Source organism: Cucurbita pepo, chromosome 13 (genome assembly GCF_057944985.1).
Source record: "Cucurbita pepo subsp. pepo isolate OVF chromosome 13, ASM5794498v1, whole genome shotgun sequence".
NCBI classification, from domain to species: domain Eukaryota; kingdom Viridiplantae; phylum Streptophyta; class Magnoliopsida; order Cucurbitales; family Cucurbitaceae; genus Cucurbita; species Cucurbita pepo.
Window position 1 is genome coordinate 1,664,204 of NC_141810.1, and position 13,266 is coordinate 1,677,469.

General features: G+C 37.2%; 3 protein-coding genes across 6 annotated transcripts; all 3 read left to right on the forward strand.

The window, feature by feature from the left end:
* The first annotated feature begins 800 nt into the window (after positions 1-800).
* On the forward strand, positions 801-1,612 carry LOC111783920 (uncharacterized). Its single transcript, XM_023664732.2, has 2 exons — positions 801-1,087; positions 1,177-1,612. Exons 1-2 carry the CDS (start codon positions 968-970, stop codon positions 1,300-1,302), a joined length of 246 nt encoding a protein of 81 aa, XP_023520500.1. The 5' UTR covers positions 801-967; the 3' UTR covers positions 1,303-1,612.
* Positions 1,613-4,031: 2,419 nt separating this feature from the next.
* On the forward strand, positions 4,032-7,977 carry LOC111783918 (granule-bound starch synthase 1, chloroplastic/amyloplastic). The gene is made up of 14 exons (XM_087116943.1): positions 4,032-4,151; positions 4,411-4,780; positions 4,859-4,939; positions 5,027-5,125; positions 5,213-5,302; positions 5,780-5,843; positions 5,940-6,040; positions 6,118-6,227; positions 6,316-6,559; positions 6,636-6,812; positions 6,895-7,086; positions 7,166-7,252; positions 7,336-7,464; positions 7,553-7,977. Exons 2-14 carry the CDS (start codon positions 4,418-4,420, stop codon positions 7,667-7,669), a joined length of 1,854 nt encoding a protein of 617 aa, XP_086973069.1. The 5' UTR covers positions 4,032-4,151; positions 4,411-4,417; the 3' UTR covers positions 7,670-7,977.
* Positions 7,978-9,768: 1,791 nt separating this feature from the next.
* On the forward strand, positions 9,769-13,084 carry LOC111783919 (glucan endo-1,3-beta-glucosidase 11). Of its 4 annotated transcripts, none has more exons than XR_002813445.2 (4): positions 9,769-10,019; positions 10,130-11,232; positions 12,082-12,293; positions 12,714-13,084. XR_002813445.2 is itself a non-coding variant. In XM_023664731.2 (3 exons), the coding sequence occupies exons 1-3, from the start codon at positions 9,959-9,961 to the stop codon at positions 12,151-12,153; spliced, it is 1,236 nt and encodes a 411-aa protein (XP_023520499.2). In that variant the 5' UTR covers positions 9,769-9,958; the 3' UTR covers positions 12,154-13,084. The 4 variants fall into 4 exon arrangements, 1 of the variants encoding a protein (XP_023520499.2); XR_002813447.2 differs by having other exon boundaries at positions 12,785-13,084; XR_002813446.2 differs by having other exon boundaries at positions 12,950-13,084.
* The last annotated feature ends 182 nt before the right edge of the window (positions 13,085-13,266 follow it).

The following is a 13,266-nucleotide window of genomic DNA, read 5'->3' on the forward strand; positions in this document are numbered from 1 at the left end:
ACCGGTCTGCCGAAACCATACGTTAAACGTGTTTCCAATCACAAATCTCAACCCCTGGCCGTTGTCCTGGTCCCACCACTTTCAGCATCACTCAAGCATCTTCAGAGATTTTATTGCCTACTGTCATTCGTACCGTGTTACCACGGTGGGACCCGCTTAACGTCCCATCCAACAGCTGCGGTGCCGTCAACGTCAACTTCAACAGAACAAACGGTGTTAATTTATTTTCCTTTTAAATTACCATTTTATCCTTGCCATTTGTTTATATTTTCAATTTATTTTATTGAAATTTCAACTCTGAATTTATAATATTTTTTTTCACGTAATATTACACGCCATGATATGAGTGGAAAAATTGAAATTTGATGTTAATCTCAATTTATTATAATTAATTTAAAAATATGTTGAACGGATGAGGATTATTGTATGTGAGTCCCACATTGATTAATTTAGTGGACGATCATAAATTTATAAGTGAGGAATATTATCTCATCGGTACCAGAGGTGCGGTGAAAGCTCATAAATTTAAAAATTTGAAAGAAAAAAAATGAATAAATTAAAAAAAAAATCGAAACTTGGCACAAACCGACCAAATTGGCCAACTATGTTTTGTATTTTTTTTTCTTTTTTTTATTGTATAAATATGGAGCGCCACGTCGGCAAGCGGGGTCCACGAGATACGAAGTGAATGGACAGCGTAGAATGAGGTAGCTGGAAAACAAAGCGAAGGAGCGGATCTTAAATCCAAATTCAATTTCGTTAAATGCGAAATTTCCGAACACACATAAATACACGCGAGACTCGAAGAATATAACAACAAATCCCTCCATCCCATTTTCAGCGCTCTGAGGTCAATATTCCGCGGCGTCTTCTAAATTTCATCTCCGATTCTCTTCCCCATTCCCCCCAAATCCGCCGAGATCCGGCGACTGTCGTCGGATTTCCTCACCGTCCGCTCCGACGAATCATGAAAGGCTCCTGCACGTTACTCGCTTCGGTCCTCGCCGCTTCGACCATGGCTTTCTCCTCCTCTTCGTCCTCCTCTAATGAAGATCGTGACCTCGCTCTTAATCCTCCCTCTCGAGAGGTAAAATCTTAATCGCTTTCGACTTCGAATGTTCCATTTTCAATTCTATTGTCCCGATCGGTTTTTGATCTGCTGTATTGTGTTTTTAGGGCTTCGTTTCGGAATCCGGTTCTAACAGAGGTTGCGGTTCGGATGCGTCAGCGGAGAAGGAGAAATTTGCGCCGAGGTTCGATGGATTGAGGTTCATTGAGACTTTGGTAACTGCTCATAGATAATCCAATCCCTAAGGAGCCTGTTCTCGTTCTTTCTTATGATCTTCTTTTTGTCATATTAATTTTTCGGATCGTGTCCTGTTTTACATGATTGTTAGGAACAGAAATTTTGTTCTTACATTGTGGAGTGATTTTACTGACTAAAAATCAAGAGATTTTGTGCGAGTTCCTCTTGTTTGTGACGGAGTCTCATTGTTGTAGAATTAAAATCCATTGTTGAACCGTCTGTCTGTGTGCGAATATTAAGAACAATTCTCAGAAGTATATGCATCCGTATAAGTTAGTTATTGAAATTAGTGGTTCGTCTTGGATTCTCCTTCGCTGTCAAAGCTTTAGATGAAGACAAAATTGGTAAAATGAAAGCAGAAGCATGAGGAATCATCAAATCCATTGATGCCTTTCGAACAACTCATTGTTGGTGTGTGTCTGTGTGATGATGACGATGAATTCTCGGGAGCTGATTGCAATAATATATAATATTTAAATGTCAAATGTTATTGTTTGATTACATCCATAGTTTGATATATTTGAATTACGTATTTGATAATTTGATCCCTTTTGTTTCTAGAATAATTTAAGTGAAAAATTAACTATTTAGTTTAAAAGTTTTAAATGAGTCAACTAAGTTTTTTTTAAAAAAAATTAGAACCTAAATGAAGAATAATTTCATTTTGGAACTCGATTCTCTTTGTGGAGATTTTGGTTTCCATTCGATCTCGAATTTTGTAACTATGAAGATATTAACTATTAGTGTGTATCATGATCATGACATGACCTTAAAAAGTGCAATTGTGATTGAGTAAGCACCTTTGATCTCGACATGTTCACTGCTGCAAAAGTGCAAAACAAACAAAATTTTGATCGATCTAATAAGATTTTGATTGAGTAAACACTTTTTGTGTGTTTATTCTTTTATCTTAAAAGACGAGACAAAATGGTAAAGTTGAATCCTTTATATAGAAATTAAATATTCCACAATGTTTATGACGTTATTAATAAATTATTTAAATTTCAACTTTGTGTTTAATATATACATATGTGTATATATATATATATGTATAACACTCGTTCAAGAAATAAAAAAAGTCGTCAATGGTACCTCTATCGAAAATGACCCAAAAATAGTTTGAGAGTGAAACAGTTTTTTTCTTACTTAAAATGTGTGTAGATTTCATCAAATTTGAACATTTTTCACAAAACCATTAGAAAACTATGTCTGTGACGTTAATTCATTCATGTGACTGTTTGAAAATTTTGCTTCCGGCACCATTAAATAATAATAATAAAAAATGCTTTTTTATTTTTATTTATAGAAAGCAATTATAATTATAAAAACAAAATTTTAAATTAATTTAAATATTAAAAATTGATTATAGCTATGGTAATAACGAATTAACATGCATTTATGTTGGTAATTTCCAAAATGCTAAGAATCTTTTTCCATCAAATATCACTTAAAAGAGGAAAGTTTCTTAAGGAAGTAAATTAAAAATAATAAATGTTATTTAATAACGGTGCTTAAAAGTTATTTTTTAAACCAAATTTTGCTTTTCTAAATATAGGAAACTACCTGAATTAAATACTTAATATTCCAAATTTGTATTTTTTTAATTAAATTTTGATAATATAAAATATTGTTAACTTCAAGATAATTCAATTAATTTAGTCATTAAATCTGATATTAATATTTTTTATTATTATTTATACATTATCTCAATTTAAATACTCGACTCAACCAACCTATGCACTCAAAACTTACGACCGAATTCATAAGAATGAATAAGGTACCGAATGAACAGACAAACTAATAACATAAGATTTAAGAATAAATTAAGAACGACAAACAAACTGCTTACTAAGTATTTTTATATCGTTCATGCTACTTTAATTCTTTTCAGATGAGGCTTAGATGGTATAGTCGAGGTGGAGGCGTGCACAAGTTGCACGCTATAAGGGTGTTTATTAATTATGTGCCCGTTTTATCTTTTTTTTTTTTTTTTTTTTTTTTAATTATTGTGTATGTAACAACTCAAGCTCATCGCTAATAGATATTTTCTACTTTGGCCTCTTATGTATCATCGTCAGCCTCAAGGTTTTAAAACATATCTATTAGAGAAAATTTTTCACACTCTTATAAGCAATGTTTCGTTCCCCTACAACCGATGTGGGACCTCACGATGTATTTTCAAATATTTTATTTTAGTAAGTGACAGTCTGTGACTCGAGCCACTTGAAAAACATGTCCCTACAATATACTTCGAAATGTTTTTTTTTTGTTTTAATATTTTCGATGAATTAATTTTTATTATAATTAAGTATTTAAATTTAAGAGTATTGAAAATGGAAGAAATTAAATTTGGATGAAATTTTAGTGATTAAAATGATATTTTAAATAATGAAATTTCTTTTTGTTAATTCTTACACGTGGGAATGAAGTGGGACTTTGCTCGTGAATTCTCCACCGTTCATTCACCAATCATCGTAGTAATAATAATATTAATATTAAATAATTAAGCAAACTGACAATAACTAAAAATGAATAATAATAATAAAAACTCACAGAAAATCTTAAAGCGCGTGTCCATTCCTCTTATATTATTACGTCCCATCAGTGGGACCCTTTCCTTGGCCTTAAACGACATCGTCTTGGCCCGAATAGCTCCACAACCACCGATGCCGCGGGCCCACACTTCACACGTGCCAACCCATTTTTGAGGAGCCTGGCCTCGCCTCGCACGCATGACCTCTTCAATCTTCGCCACGTGTCTGCTCCTGAAAATCCTATAAATTCCCGTCGTCCTCTACAGATCTGCAGTGTCCGTTGCTTTTCTTGCGGCTGGAGTTCATCGCCGGTGAGTGGTCGGACTTGAAGTTCTTCCCTAATTTTTGGCATTTTGCTTTTGAATGATTTCTTTTGTAATGCTTGCTGGTTTTTGTTGAGGCGTTTGAGTTTCTTTTCTGAAGCAGCTCTGATTCTGCGTTTTTGTTGTGTTTTCTTCTTGATCATTTCTTGATTTGTTTGTATGGATTCTTAATCTCAATATTTTTCTTGCTTTGTGTGACCGATCATTGTATGGATTTTTGTTTGTTGTTTTGAATGCTGGTTTTTAGATCAACAATGGCGTCAATGGGAGCGGTGACTGTTTCCAATTTTGTGTCGAGGAGCTCCCTCATCGCTAGTCATGGGGCTACAGGCTCAGAGACCAAAACGAGCCTGTCGCAGGTCGGACTGAAGTACCGAGTAGAAACTCACAAGGGGTTGAAATCCTTGAACAATTTGGATGTGCTACGGAAGAAAACCCCTGCTGCAAGTGCTATTTGCAGGAGTGCCAGTAGGGGAACTGATGGACTCGGTAGAACTGCTGGGAAAATTGTGTGTGAACAAGGGATGAACATAGTGCTTGTGGCTGCTGAAGTTACTCCATGGAGCAAAACTGGTGGGCTGGGTGATGTTCTTGGAGGATTGCCTCCAGCATTGGCTGTAAGTGATGCTTCTCGCCTTATTTTCAGATGCAATTTCGTCATAATTTTCTGCTACAGACTGATTTTTGCTTTGTAGGCTAGAGGACATCGTGTCATGACGATAGCTCCTCGCTATGACCAGTACAAAGATTCTTGGGACACTGATGTAACAGCCGAGGTAAATAAATTCATCTATGAAAAATGATCATCTATTGTGGGGAGGAGCGAAGGAACAATTTCGTAACATTTTCATGAACATGACCAGGTAAAAGTTGGGGATCAAATGTTTACTATACGGTTTTTCCATTGCTACAAACGAGGAGTTGATCGAGTATTTGTTGATCACCCAATATTTCTTCAAAAGGTAATGCGAATTCCATAACCAAAGTGTGTATACATTGTTCTTATGCGAGATCCTTCTTCTGATGCTCTACATTGTGGATCTCAACAGGTTTGGGGCAAAACTAAGTCTAAACTATATGGGCCTAATGCGGGAGTGGATTATGAGGACAATCAGTTGCGGTTTAGCCTGTTGTGTCAGGTGACTAATCTTGTTATGTTTCAATATGATTGTTCTTGTTCATGCTGTGCTATTCATTGGCATCAAATCAATATAGAGACAGTCAATGGAACTCTGTAATCTAGTTAGTTCGTTTTTATTGAGTGCCATTTTGTTACATCGAGAAGTTTCTTTGGTAAATGTCATTTACCCGTCATCCAGAAATGCCAAATGACATTTATAAGTAGTTTATGAACAAAAAAACCCAATTTGCTTGTATTTCACTTACTTCGATTGAGCAATGTTGAGGATTCTTGGGAAAGGAGTCCCACATCAGCTAGTCAAGGGGTTGATCATGAGTTTATAAGGTAAGGAATACATCTCCATTGTGGGCAGTATCATGCCATTGTGGAGATTCGTAGTTTCTAACAATCAATTGATTAATATCCTCCTAATGACATGGTTTCTAGTTTTCGACATCGATTTTTTGTTTGACCATCGCATGTCTGTGCTCATCAGGCTGCTCTGTTGGCGCCTTTGGTTCTAAATTTGAACAGCAGCAAGTTCTTTTCAGGACCATATGGTATGCATTCGCTTTCTTTCCCTCAGTAGTCTCAAATTGATAGTTACTAGTTAATGGCTAACGCACAGAGAAAATGTGGTTTGCTACTCATTGCAGGGGAGGATGTTGTATTCGTTGCCAATGATTGGCACACAGCTCTTCTTCCATGCTACTTGAAAACCATGTATCAAGGAAAGGGTATTTATAAAAGTGCCAAGGTTGGTTTTGTGCCGAATGGTTCTGTTTAATTCAGTAGACATGAGCTGATATTGTACTCTTAAATGCTAACAAACAGGTTGCTTTCTGCATTCACAATATTGCTTATCAAGGCAGATTTGCTTTCTCAGACTTTTCCCTTCTGAATCTGCCTGATCAATTCAAGAGTTCCTTTGACTTTACTGATGGGTTAGTGCCTCAGTTACTTGTCCATTTGATCTGCATCCCCGAAGATATTATTTTCCCATTGTGTGTTCTTAGAAATCTTGGTTTCTAGGTATGAAAAGCCTGTGAAGGGAAGAAAAATCAACTGGATGAAGGCTGGAATATTGGAATCTGACAGTGTTTTCACTGTTAGTCCATATTATGCCCAGGAACTTGTTTCGGGAATTGATCGGGGTGTTGAATTGCATACCATTCTTCGTTTGACGACCGTTACGGGTATATTGAATGGCATGGATGTTCAGGAGTGGAACCCTACAACTGACAAATACATTCCCATCAAGTTCAATGCTGAAACCGTAAGCTAACCGACAGAGTTCATATTTTGGTTCTCAATTGATTGAAGAAATTTCTTAGCTAGATCTTCATTTTCAGGTTGAGGAAGGAAAAGCTCTTCTGAAAGAAGCTCTTCAAGCGGAGGTTGGATTGCCCGTTGACAGGAACATCCCTTTGGTAGGATTTATTGGTAGACTCGAAGAGCAAAAGGGATCTGATATCCTATCAGCAGCTATTCCAATGTTCATTAATGAAGATGTTCAATTGGTGGTTCTAGTGAGTATATGTTAGCTTATTTCTTTTTCCAAAACGACTGTTGTAGTTGGTTGAAAGTTGATATCCATTTTCTTTCTGCTAGGGAACTGGCAAGAAGTATTTAGAGCGACAACTTGAAGAGCTAGAGATAAAATATCCTGACAAAGCTAGAGGGGTGGCAAAGTTCAACGTTCCTTTAGCACATCTCATAAATGCAGCTGCTGATTTCTTGATGATTCCAAGTCGATTCGAACCCTGTGGTCTCATCCAGTTGCAAGCTATGCCTTACGGAACCGTAAGTCGCCACTTTCTGATAGCTAGTAGCTCAACTGGTTAAGACATACACCCTATCACTTCATATATTTCAATTTCAGATTCCCTTGGTAAGCACAACTGGTGGTCTCGCCGACACTGTTATTGACGGTTATACAGGTCTCCAAATGGGCGCGTTCAGCGTTGAAGTAAGTACGGATAGTTTCAAATCCGCTTCATATAATTGTTTGGGTTCCTTTTGTGATTAGAGTTGGGTGGTTGTGTTTGCCAGTGTGAAACTGTTGCTCCAGCTGATGCAGCAGCAATTGCTAAAACTGTCGTAAGAGCTCTATCACTCTTCAGCACCGCTGCCCACAAAGAAATGATACAGAACTGTATGGCTCAAGATTTCTCATGGAAGGTAAGTACCCTTTCTCATCATACTGACCGCGCCATAGCTTCTTATCTGGCGATTCAACTGAAACGAAACGATGTCGATTCATATGCAGGGTCCAGCTAAACTATGGGAAGAATCCCTGTTGGGATTGGGAGTCGATAACAGCAAACCTGGACGAGAAGGGGAGGAAATCGCTCCTCTCGCCAAGGAAAACGTTGCCACTCCTTGAGTCAGATATAAGTTTTCCCAGTTTCTCTTAGTTTATGTTGATTGCTAATGAAGAAGGAAGCACAGAAGCTGTTGATATCCAGCTTCCAGCAGGAGCAGGCAGGTGGGGCCACTTTTCAAGTGATGGCTGCTGCTCCTCCTCGGACATGACACGATTGAGAGGTAGAGAACCCTGTGATTGTGTAAGTCCGTCTAGGAAAACTACATCTACAGCTTCTGTTTTTTATCTTTTGATCTCTTAGTTTTGTCCTTCAGCCACCCTCTCCTGCGAAGGCAAATATTACACTACTGAATTGTTTGTTTCTAAAATCTCGTGCAAAGGAATTCTATCACAATGCTAATCACTATAATACCACCAAATTGACAATTTTGTGGCCGTAAAAATGATCTACGAGCTCTTTCGAGTGAAACTCGAAAGCCCAAAAACTAAAATCACATGTTTTCCTTCTCCAACTGAGGTGAGATTTCACAATCAATCTCCATTAAGGTTCAGCATCCGTTGGTATGCTGCCTAGTGTCATCTTGTTTGCTTTTTGCTCGTTACATATCGTTGTCACCCTTACGATTTTGAGGCTACACATTACTAGGAATGTCTCGTTCTTTCCCTAACTTAAGTGGGATAATTTTGATTGTTACGTTACTATGAGCATCACCGGCTCTAATAGCCATTCCACTCTTGAAGTTTGATACAAATATAGTGACTTCCAAAAGGAATAATGCTTTATTGGGCCAATCTACAATGAAAAAGAGAGAATATGTGCAAAATTTCACGTGGGATGAGAATCATTAAAACATAGGGTTATTAAATTCTAAGGAATTTTTTACTTTCCTTCAAATTCAAACTCTATTTATGTCACTAATTTTAGCATATATTAAAGTTACATACACAAATATTATGTCAAATAGTAACCGTATCTAATTAAGAATTTAGTCATTGAATTTCTGTCCCAAAATGTAAGGGGGTGATTTCTGTCCCAAAATGTAAGGGGGTGATCTCGTAGTTTTTGGTCTGTGAAGATACGTTGTTAGGTGCTCCGTTTTACTTTTCCATTGAGGCCAAACTTAAACTTGTACTCGAGAGATAGCTGTCCATGTTATGTGCTCTGTTTTACTTTTCCATTGAGGCCAAATCTAAACCTGTATTCGAGAGATAGCTGTCCATATACTAATAAGGGATGTATGGATTATCGAGAAAAGAGGAACCGAGGTAGTCCCCCGGACCGCCCGGATCCCACGAGTGAATAGAAAGTGAACATACTACTCCATTCAAAATTTAGGGTTTCAAGAAACCTAAAATTTAATTTTATAACTATTAAATTAATTAATTTAGTTTTTTTTTAGATTAAGATGGCTAATTTAACCTAATATTAATAATAAAAATAATAATTTTGTTTATAGTGTGACTAAAAACAAAACCTTTTGTTGATGGATCGATATAATTAGTCTTTTTTTTGTAATTTTTTTTAATAAAAATTAAAATAATTATTACCAAACTTTTAACAAATGAAAGTAGCACGTGAAGATGTTTGTTTCAATCACATTAGAAGAAAAAAAAAAACATTATAATAATTTTTTAAAAAAACTTTTTTTTATGGACAATTTAAGTTTTAATATAAATTTCAATATTAGAGTACGATATTAATACATATATTTTATTCATATTTATAGTGATCATGATGATGCAAGAATTTGTGTAGGTGTGGGAACGAGAATATAACCTCATTCTCGGGTGCCCTTTAGCTAAAGGAAAAAAATCTCGATTTTTCATTTAAACAGGGTTGTATACCGTGTGGAGACGAGAATATAATCCCATTCTCGGGTACCCTTTAGCTAAAGGAAAAAATCTCAATTTTCCATTTAAACGGGGTTGTGTAGGTGTGGGGACGGGAATAACCCGACAAACTGTAGTTGGACAATTGAGTATTTTTTTTAGCGTATTTTAATTAATGAAAATAATAAAATGGAAAATAAGAAATGATATATATAAAAGTTTTATTAAAAAATGTATAGAGCGAATAGATACTCTCACTTTTTTTCTTTTTTTATTTTTCCTTTTTCCGCTTTTTTACTTTACGCCGTCCATCTCAACGTTCTACAAAATGACCACTCCCGCACGGCTCTTCCCCTTGCTTCCGCCCCTCACTCAGCTCGCCGTTCACACTCAAACCAGACGCCGGCCGGCAATCGCCTCTCCGACGGCTCCAGATCGCTCCACAGTCTCACACTTCAGTGCGGTGATTCGCATTTTCGGACTTCGAATTTCACCTAGGCTATTGAAACTTCAAGCTCCATGGAGCTGAGAAGGTTCGGATTCGAACAATGCAGCTCGTGCATTCTGTTTCTGGTTTCAGGTAATATGGAATTGTGCTTTTTTCTTGGTTTAATATTGTGGATTATTGTGGAATTCTGGAGTGTTGTGAAGGTTTGTGAAATTCTAGCTTGAGATTGTGATTTTGTGAAGGTTTGTTGTTGCTGCCTGTTATGGTGAGTTCTGTTGGAGTGAACTATGGTCAGATAGCGAACAATCTTCCTACTCCGGAGAATGTAATCCCGCTGGTGAAATCAATTGGAGCTACGAAGGTGAAGCTGTACGATGCGAGTCCGAAGGTTCTTCGCGCATTTGCTAATACGAGCGTGGAGTTTATAGTCGGACTTGGAAACGAATATTTGGCCAAAATGAAGAATACGGCGTGTGCTCAAGAGTGGGTGAAGAATAATGTTCAAGCGTACTTGCCTGGCACTAAAATCACTTCAATCTTCGTCGGAAATGAGGTATTAACCTTCAATGACACTTCTCTTAATGATAATTTACTACCGGCGATGCAGAGCGTGCACACGGCGCTCGTAAATCTAGGGCTAGATAAGCAGGTGGCTGTGACGACAGCGCATTCTTTGGCAATACTTGAAACTTCATATCCGCCTTCCGCCGGAATCTTCCGGAGTGATTTAGTTGATTGTTTGGTACCAATCTTGGATTTCCAAGTCAAGATCGGCTCCCCGTTCTTGATCAATGCGTACCCTTACTTCGCGTACAAGGCGAATCCGAAGCAGGTTTCGCTTGATTTCGTCCTCTTCCAACCGAACCAAGGGGTTTTAGATCCCGGTTCGAATCTTCGCTACGACAACATGTTGTTCGCACAGATCGACGCGGTTTACTCTGCTCTCGACGCTGTTGGTTACAAGAAACTTCCTGTTCACATCTCGGAGACCGGATGGCCGTCGAAGGGAGATGACGACGAGGCCGGTGCGACCCCGGAGAATGCAAAGAAGTACAATGGGAACCTTCTCAAGTACATCTGCCAGAAGAAGGGAACGCCATTGAGGCCGAGCTCGGACCTCAACATTTATGTTTTTGCTTTATTCAATGAGAATATGAAGCCTGGACCAACTTCGGAGAGGAATTATGGGCTCTTTAAGCCTGACGGTACGCCGGTGTATCAGCTCGGATTTTCCCATACCGACGACGTTGGAAACGGGACTCATGGCAGTTCCGGCGCGCAGCCTTCGCCGTCGGGATCTCCCACTACCTCCTCAACTGGTTATTTGGCCATTTCCTCCGCCACGGTAAAATTTTTCCGTTACTTTTGTTGTTTTAATGATTATTGCATCTTTTTTGCTTGATTTGCGTGTTTGGTTCATAAAGTGACAGAGATAGAAACAAATATTGGGTTTAAGAAAATGGGCTATTTCAGTTTCTATCTCTTAAGCCATACATCTGGGGGTGCACAATTGTCAGCCATGCTTCATCCAATCTATAAAGTGAAATGGGTTTATTTCTCAATCTTTCCCGAAAATTCAGGGGAGATTGAAATTTTCTGGTCATTGGGAACTGATGAAAATGGGAGAATGAATTGGAAAGAGTTGAGTTGGGGGGCATCTCTGTGATTGATCAATAGTGGGAGCACAGGCCCAATCTTCATTCATTGGATTCTCATCAGTTGATTTTGAGGCCATTCTAACATTTTAATTTGAGCCATATGCATATTCCTATTCCTTGTGTAGTCCACAACAAAATTCCTGTTTTATTTTCAGTTTTTACCTTGAAAGCACGAGAGAAATGGGTATAATTTAGCACAATTTAGCACTTATTAAAATTCTTAAAAGTCGAATGGTACTTTCTTTAAAAAAAAAACATTCCAATTTGATTTGGGAGCTCAAGCTTTCAAGCTCAGTAGGCTGTTAAATGAGCTTTAGTTCAAACTTTTATACTAGGATCCTTGTAGGCGATGCCATTTTGGAGATGCCCACCTATCTTAAGGGCTCAAATTTCCCCCTTTTCCTGATGCATGTTGAAATTTTACTTGCAAGTGATTTGATACATTTGAGTAAATTCCTGTGACATAAAATCATTGATGGATCTGTTTGAATTCCTGTTTATGGAGACTGAGAAACAGCGGTGGTTTTTGGTGGCAGGAGAGAAGCCATTGGCTTGGATCCTTCTCAGCGAGCCTGTTTCTGATGCTGTTCAAGTTGCTGCTACTTTGAATTTAGGAGATGATTTGTTTTTCAGTATATTTTTCCGAAAGATGCTTTGGATTTTATTTCATTTATCAGAATCATCAGCCTTTAAAAGCAAATTGGAAGATGCCAAAGAGAATAAGAGGCAGCGTCGGACTTGGGAAAAGGTAAAAATTCTGTTCCTTTCCTTGTACGCGACTTCCTTCTCTTTTATTTCTCTGCCTTCCTTTTTCCCATTCTTTTGTATGTGACCATAACGAAAGTTATTCGGCTTCTCTTTTACTCCGAACAAAAGTTGGAAATTATGAATGCAAACCATTGTTTTTAGTATCTAAAACAGATAAAATCTTCAGTCCTGTTCAATTTTTATAGAACAATGCTCTCCCTGTAGGCCATTTAGTCATAATTTTTGGCAAGAAATCATGAAAAATCAGGAAGAAGAAAGGAAAAAAAGAAAAAAGAAAGAGAACCCTATTCACCATACATTTTTCTTTTCAGGTTTGTGTGATTTATATCTTCTTTGATTGTTTATGTAAGATGATGAGTTGCCTAAAAATGAAGATTTGATAATGAAAAACTTTTTGTAGGGATTATTAGGATCTTATTTTACAATGTAAAAGCAACAATATCATTGAAAGTTTCTCGAATTTACCATTAGTCACTTAATGGAGTGGGGGTTGAAGAACTGACAGGGCCATGTGACAAAAGAAAAAGCTCAGCTTGGAATTTTTATCATTTCCTTTTTTGTATGCATTCCATTTCATATTCTGAGCTGGATCTGATCTGTTAATCTCTTCTTCTTTTTTCATCCTGCTTTTTACAGGGAGATTTCAGTGCTTTAGTAATTAATAGTTTTGTATGTGAATTGAGTTCGTGGATGGACATAATATCTGTGGATGGATGATCCAAACTTGTTCTTTGTAATCCCATTTGCTAATGAAATTTTATTAATTTGCAATTTTAGTTTTTGAACTTTTCTAAATTTTACAATCTTTTTACAATCTTGTTCCAAATTTATTGTATCTCTGAATCTTGCTCCATTGTTGCAGATGGAGAATAAACTAACATATTTTTTCCATCTCACTCAATTCCTTTCCCTATTTTTTTTTTTTTTTTTTCTGGTTGAGCTCGATGATGCAT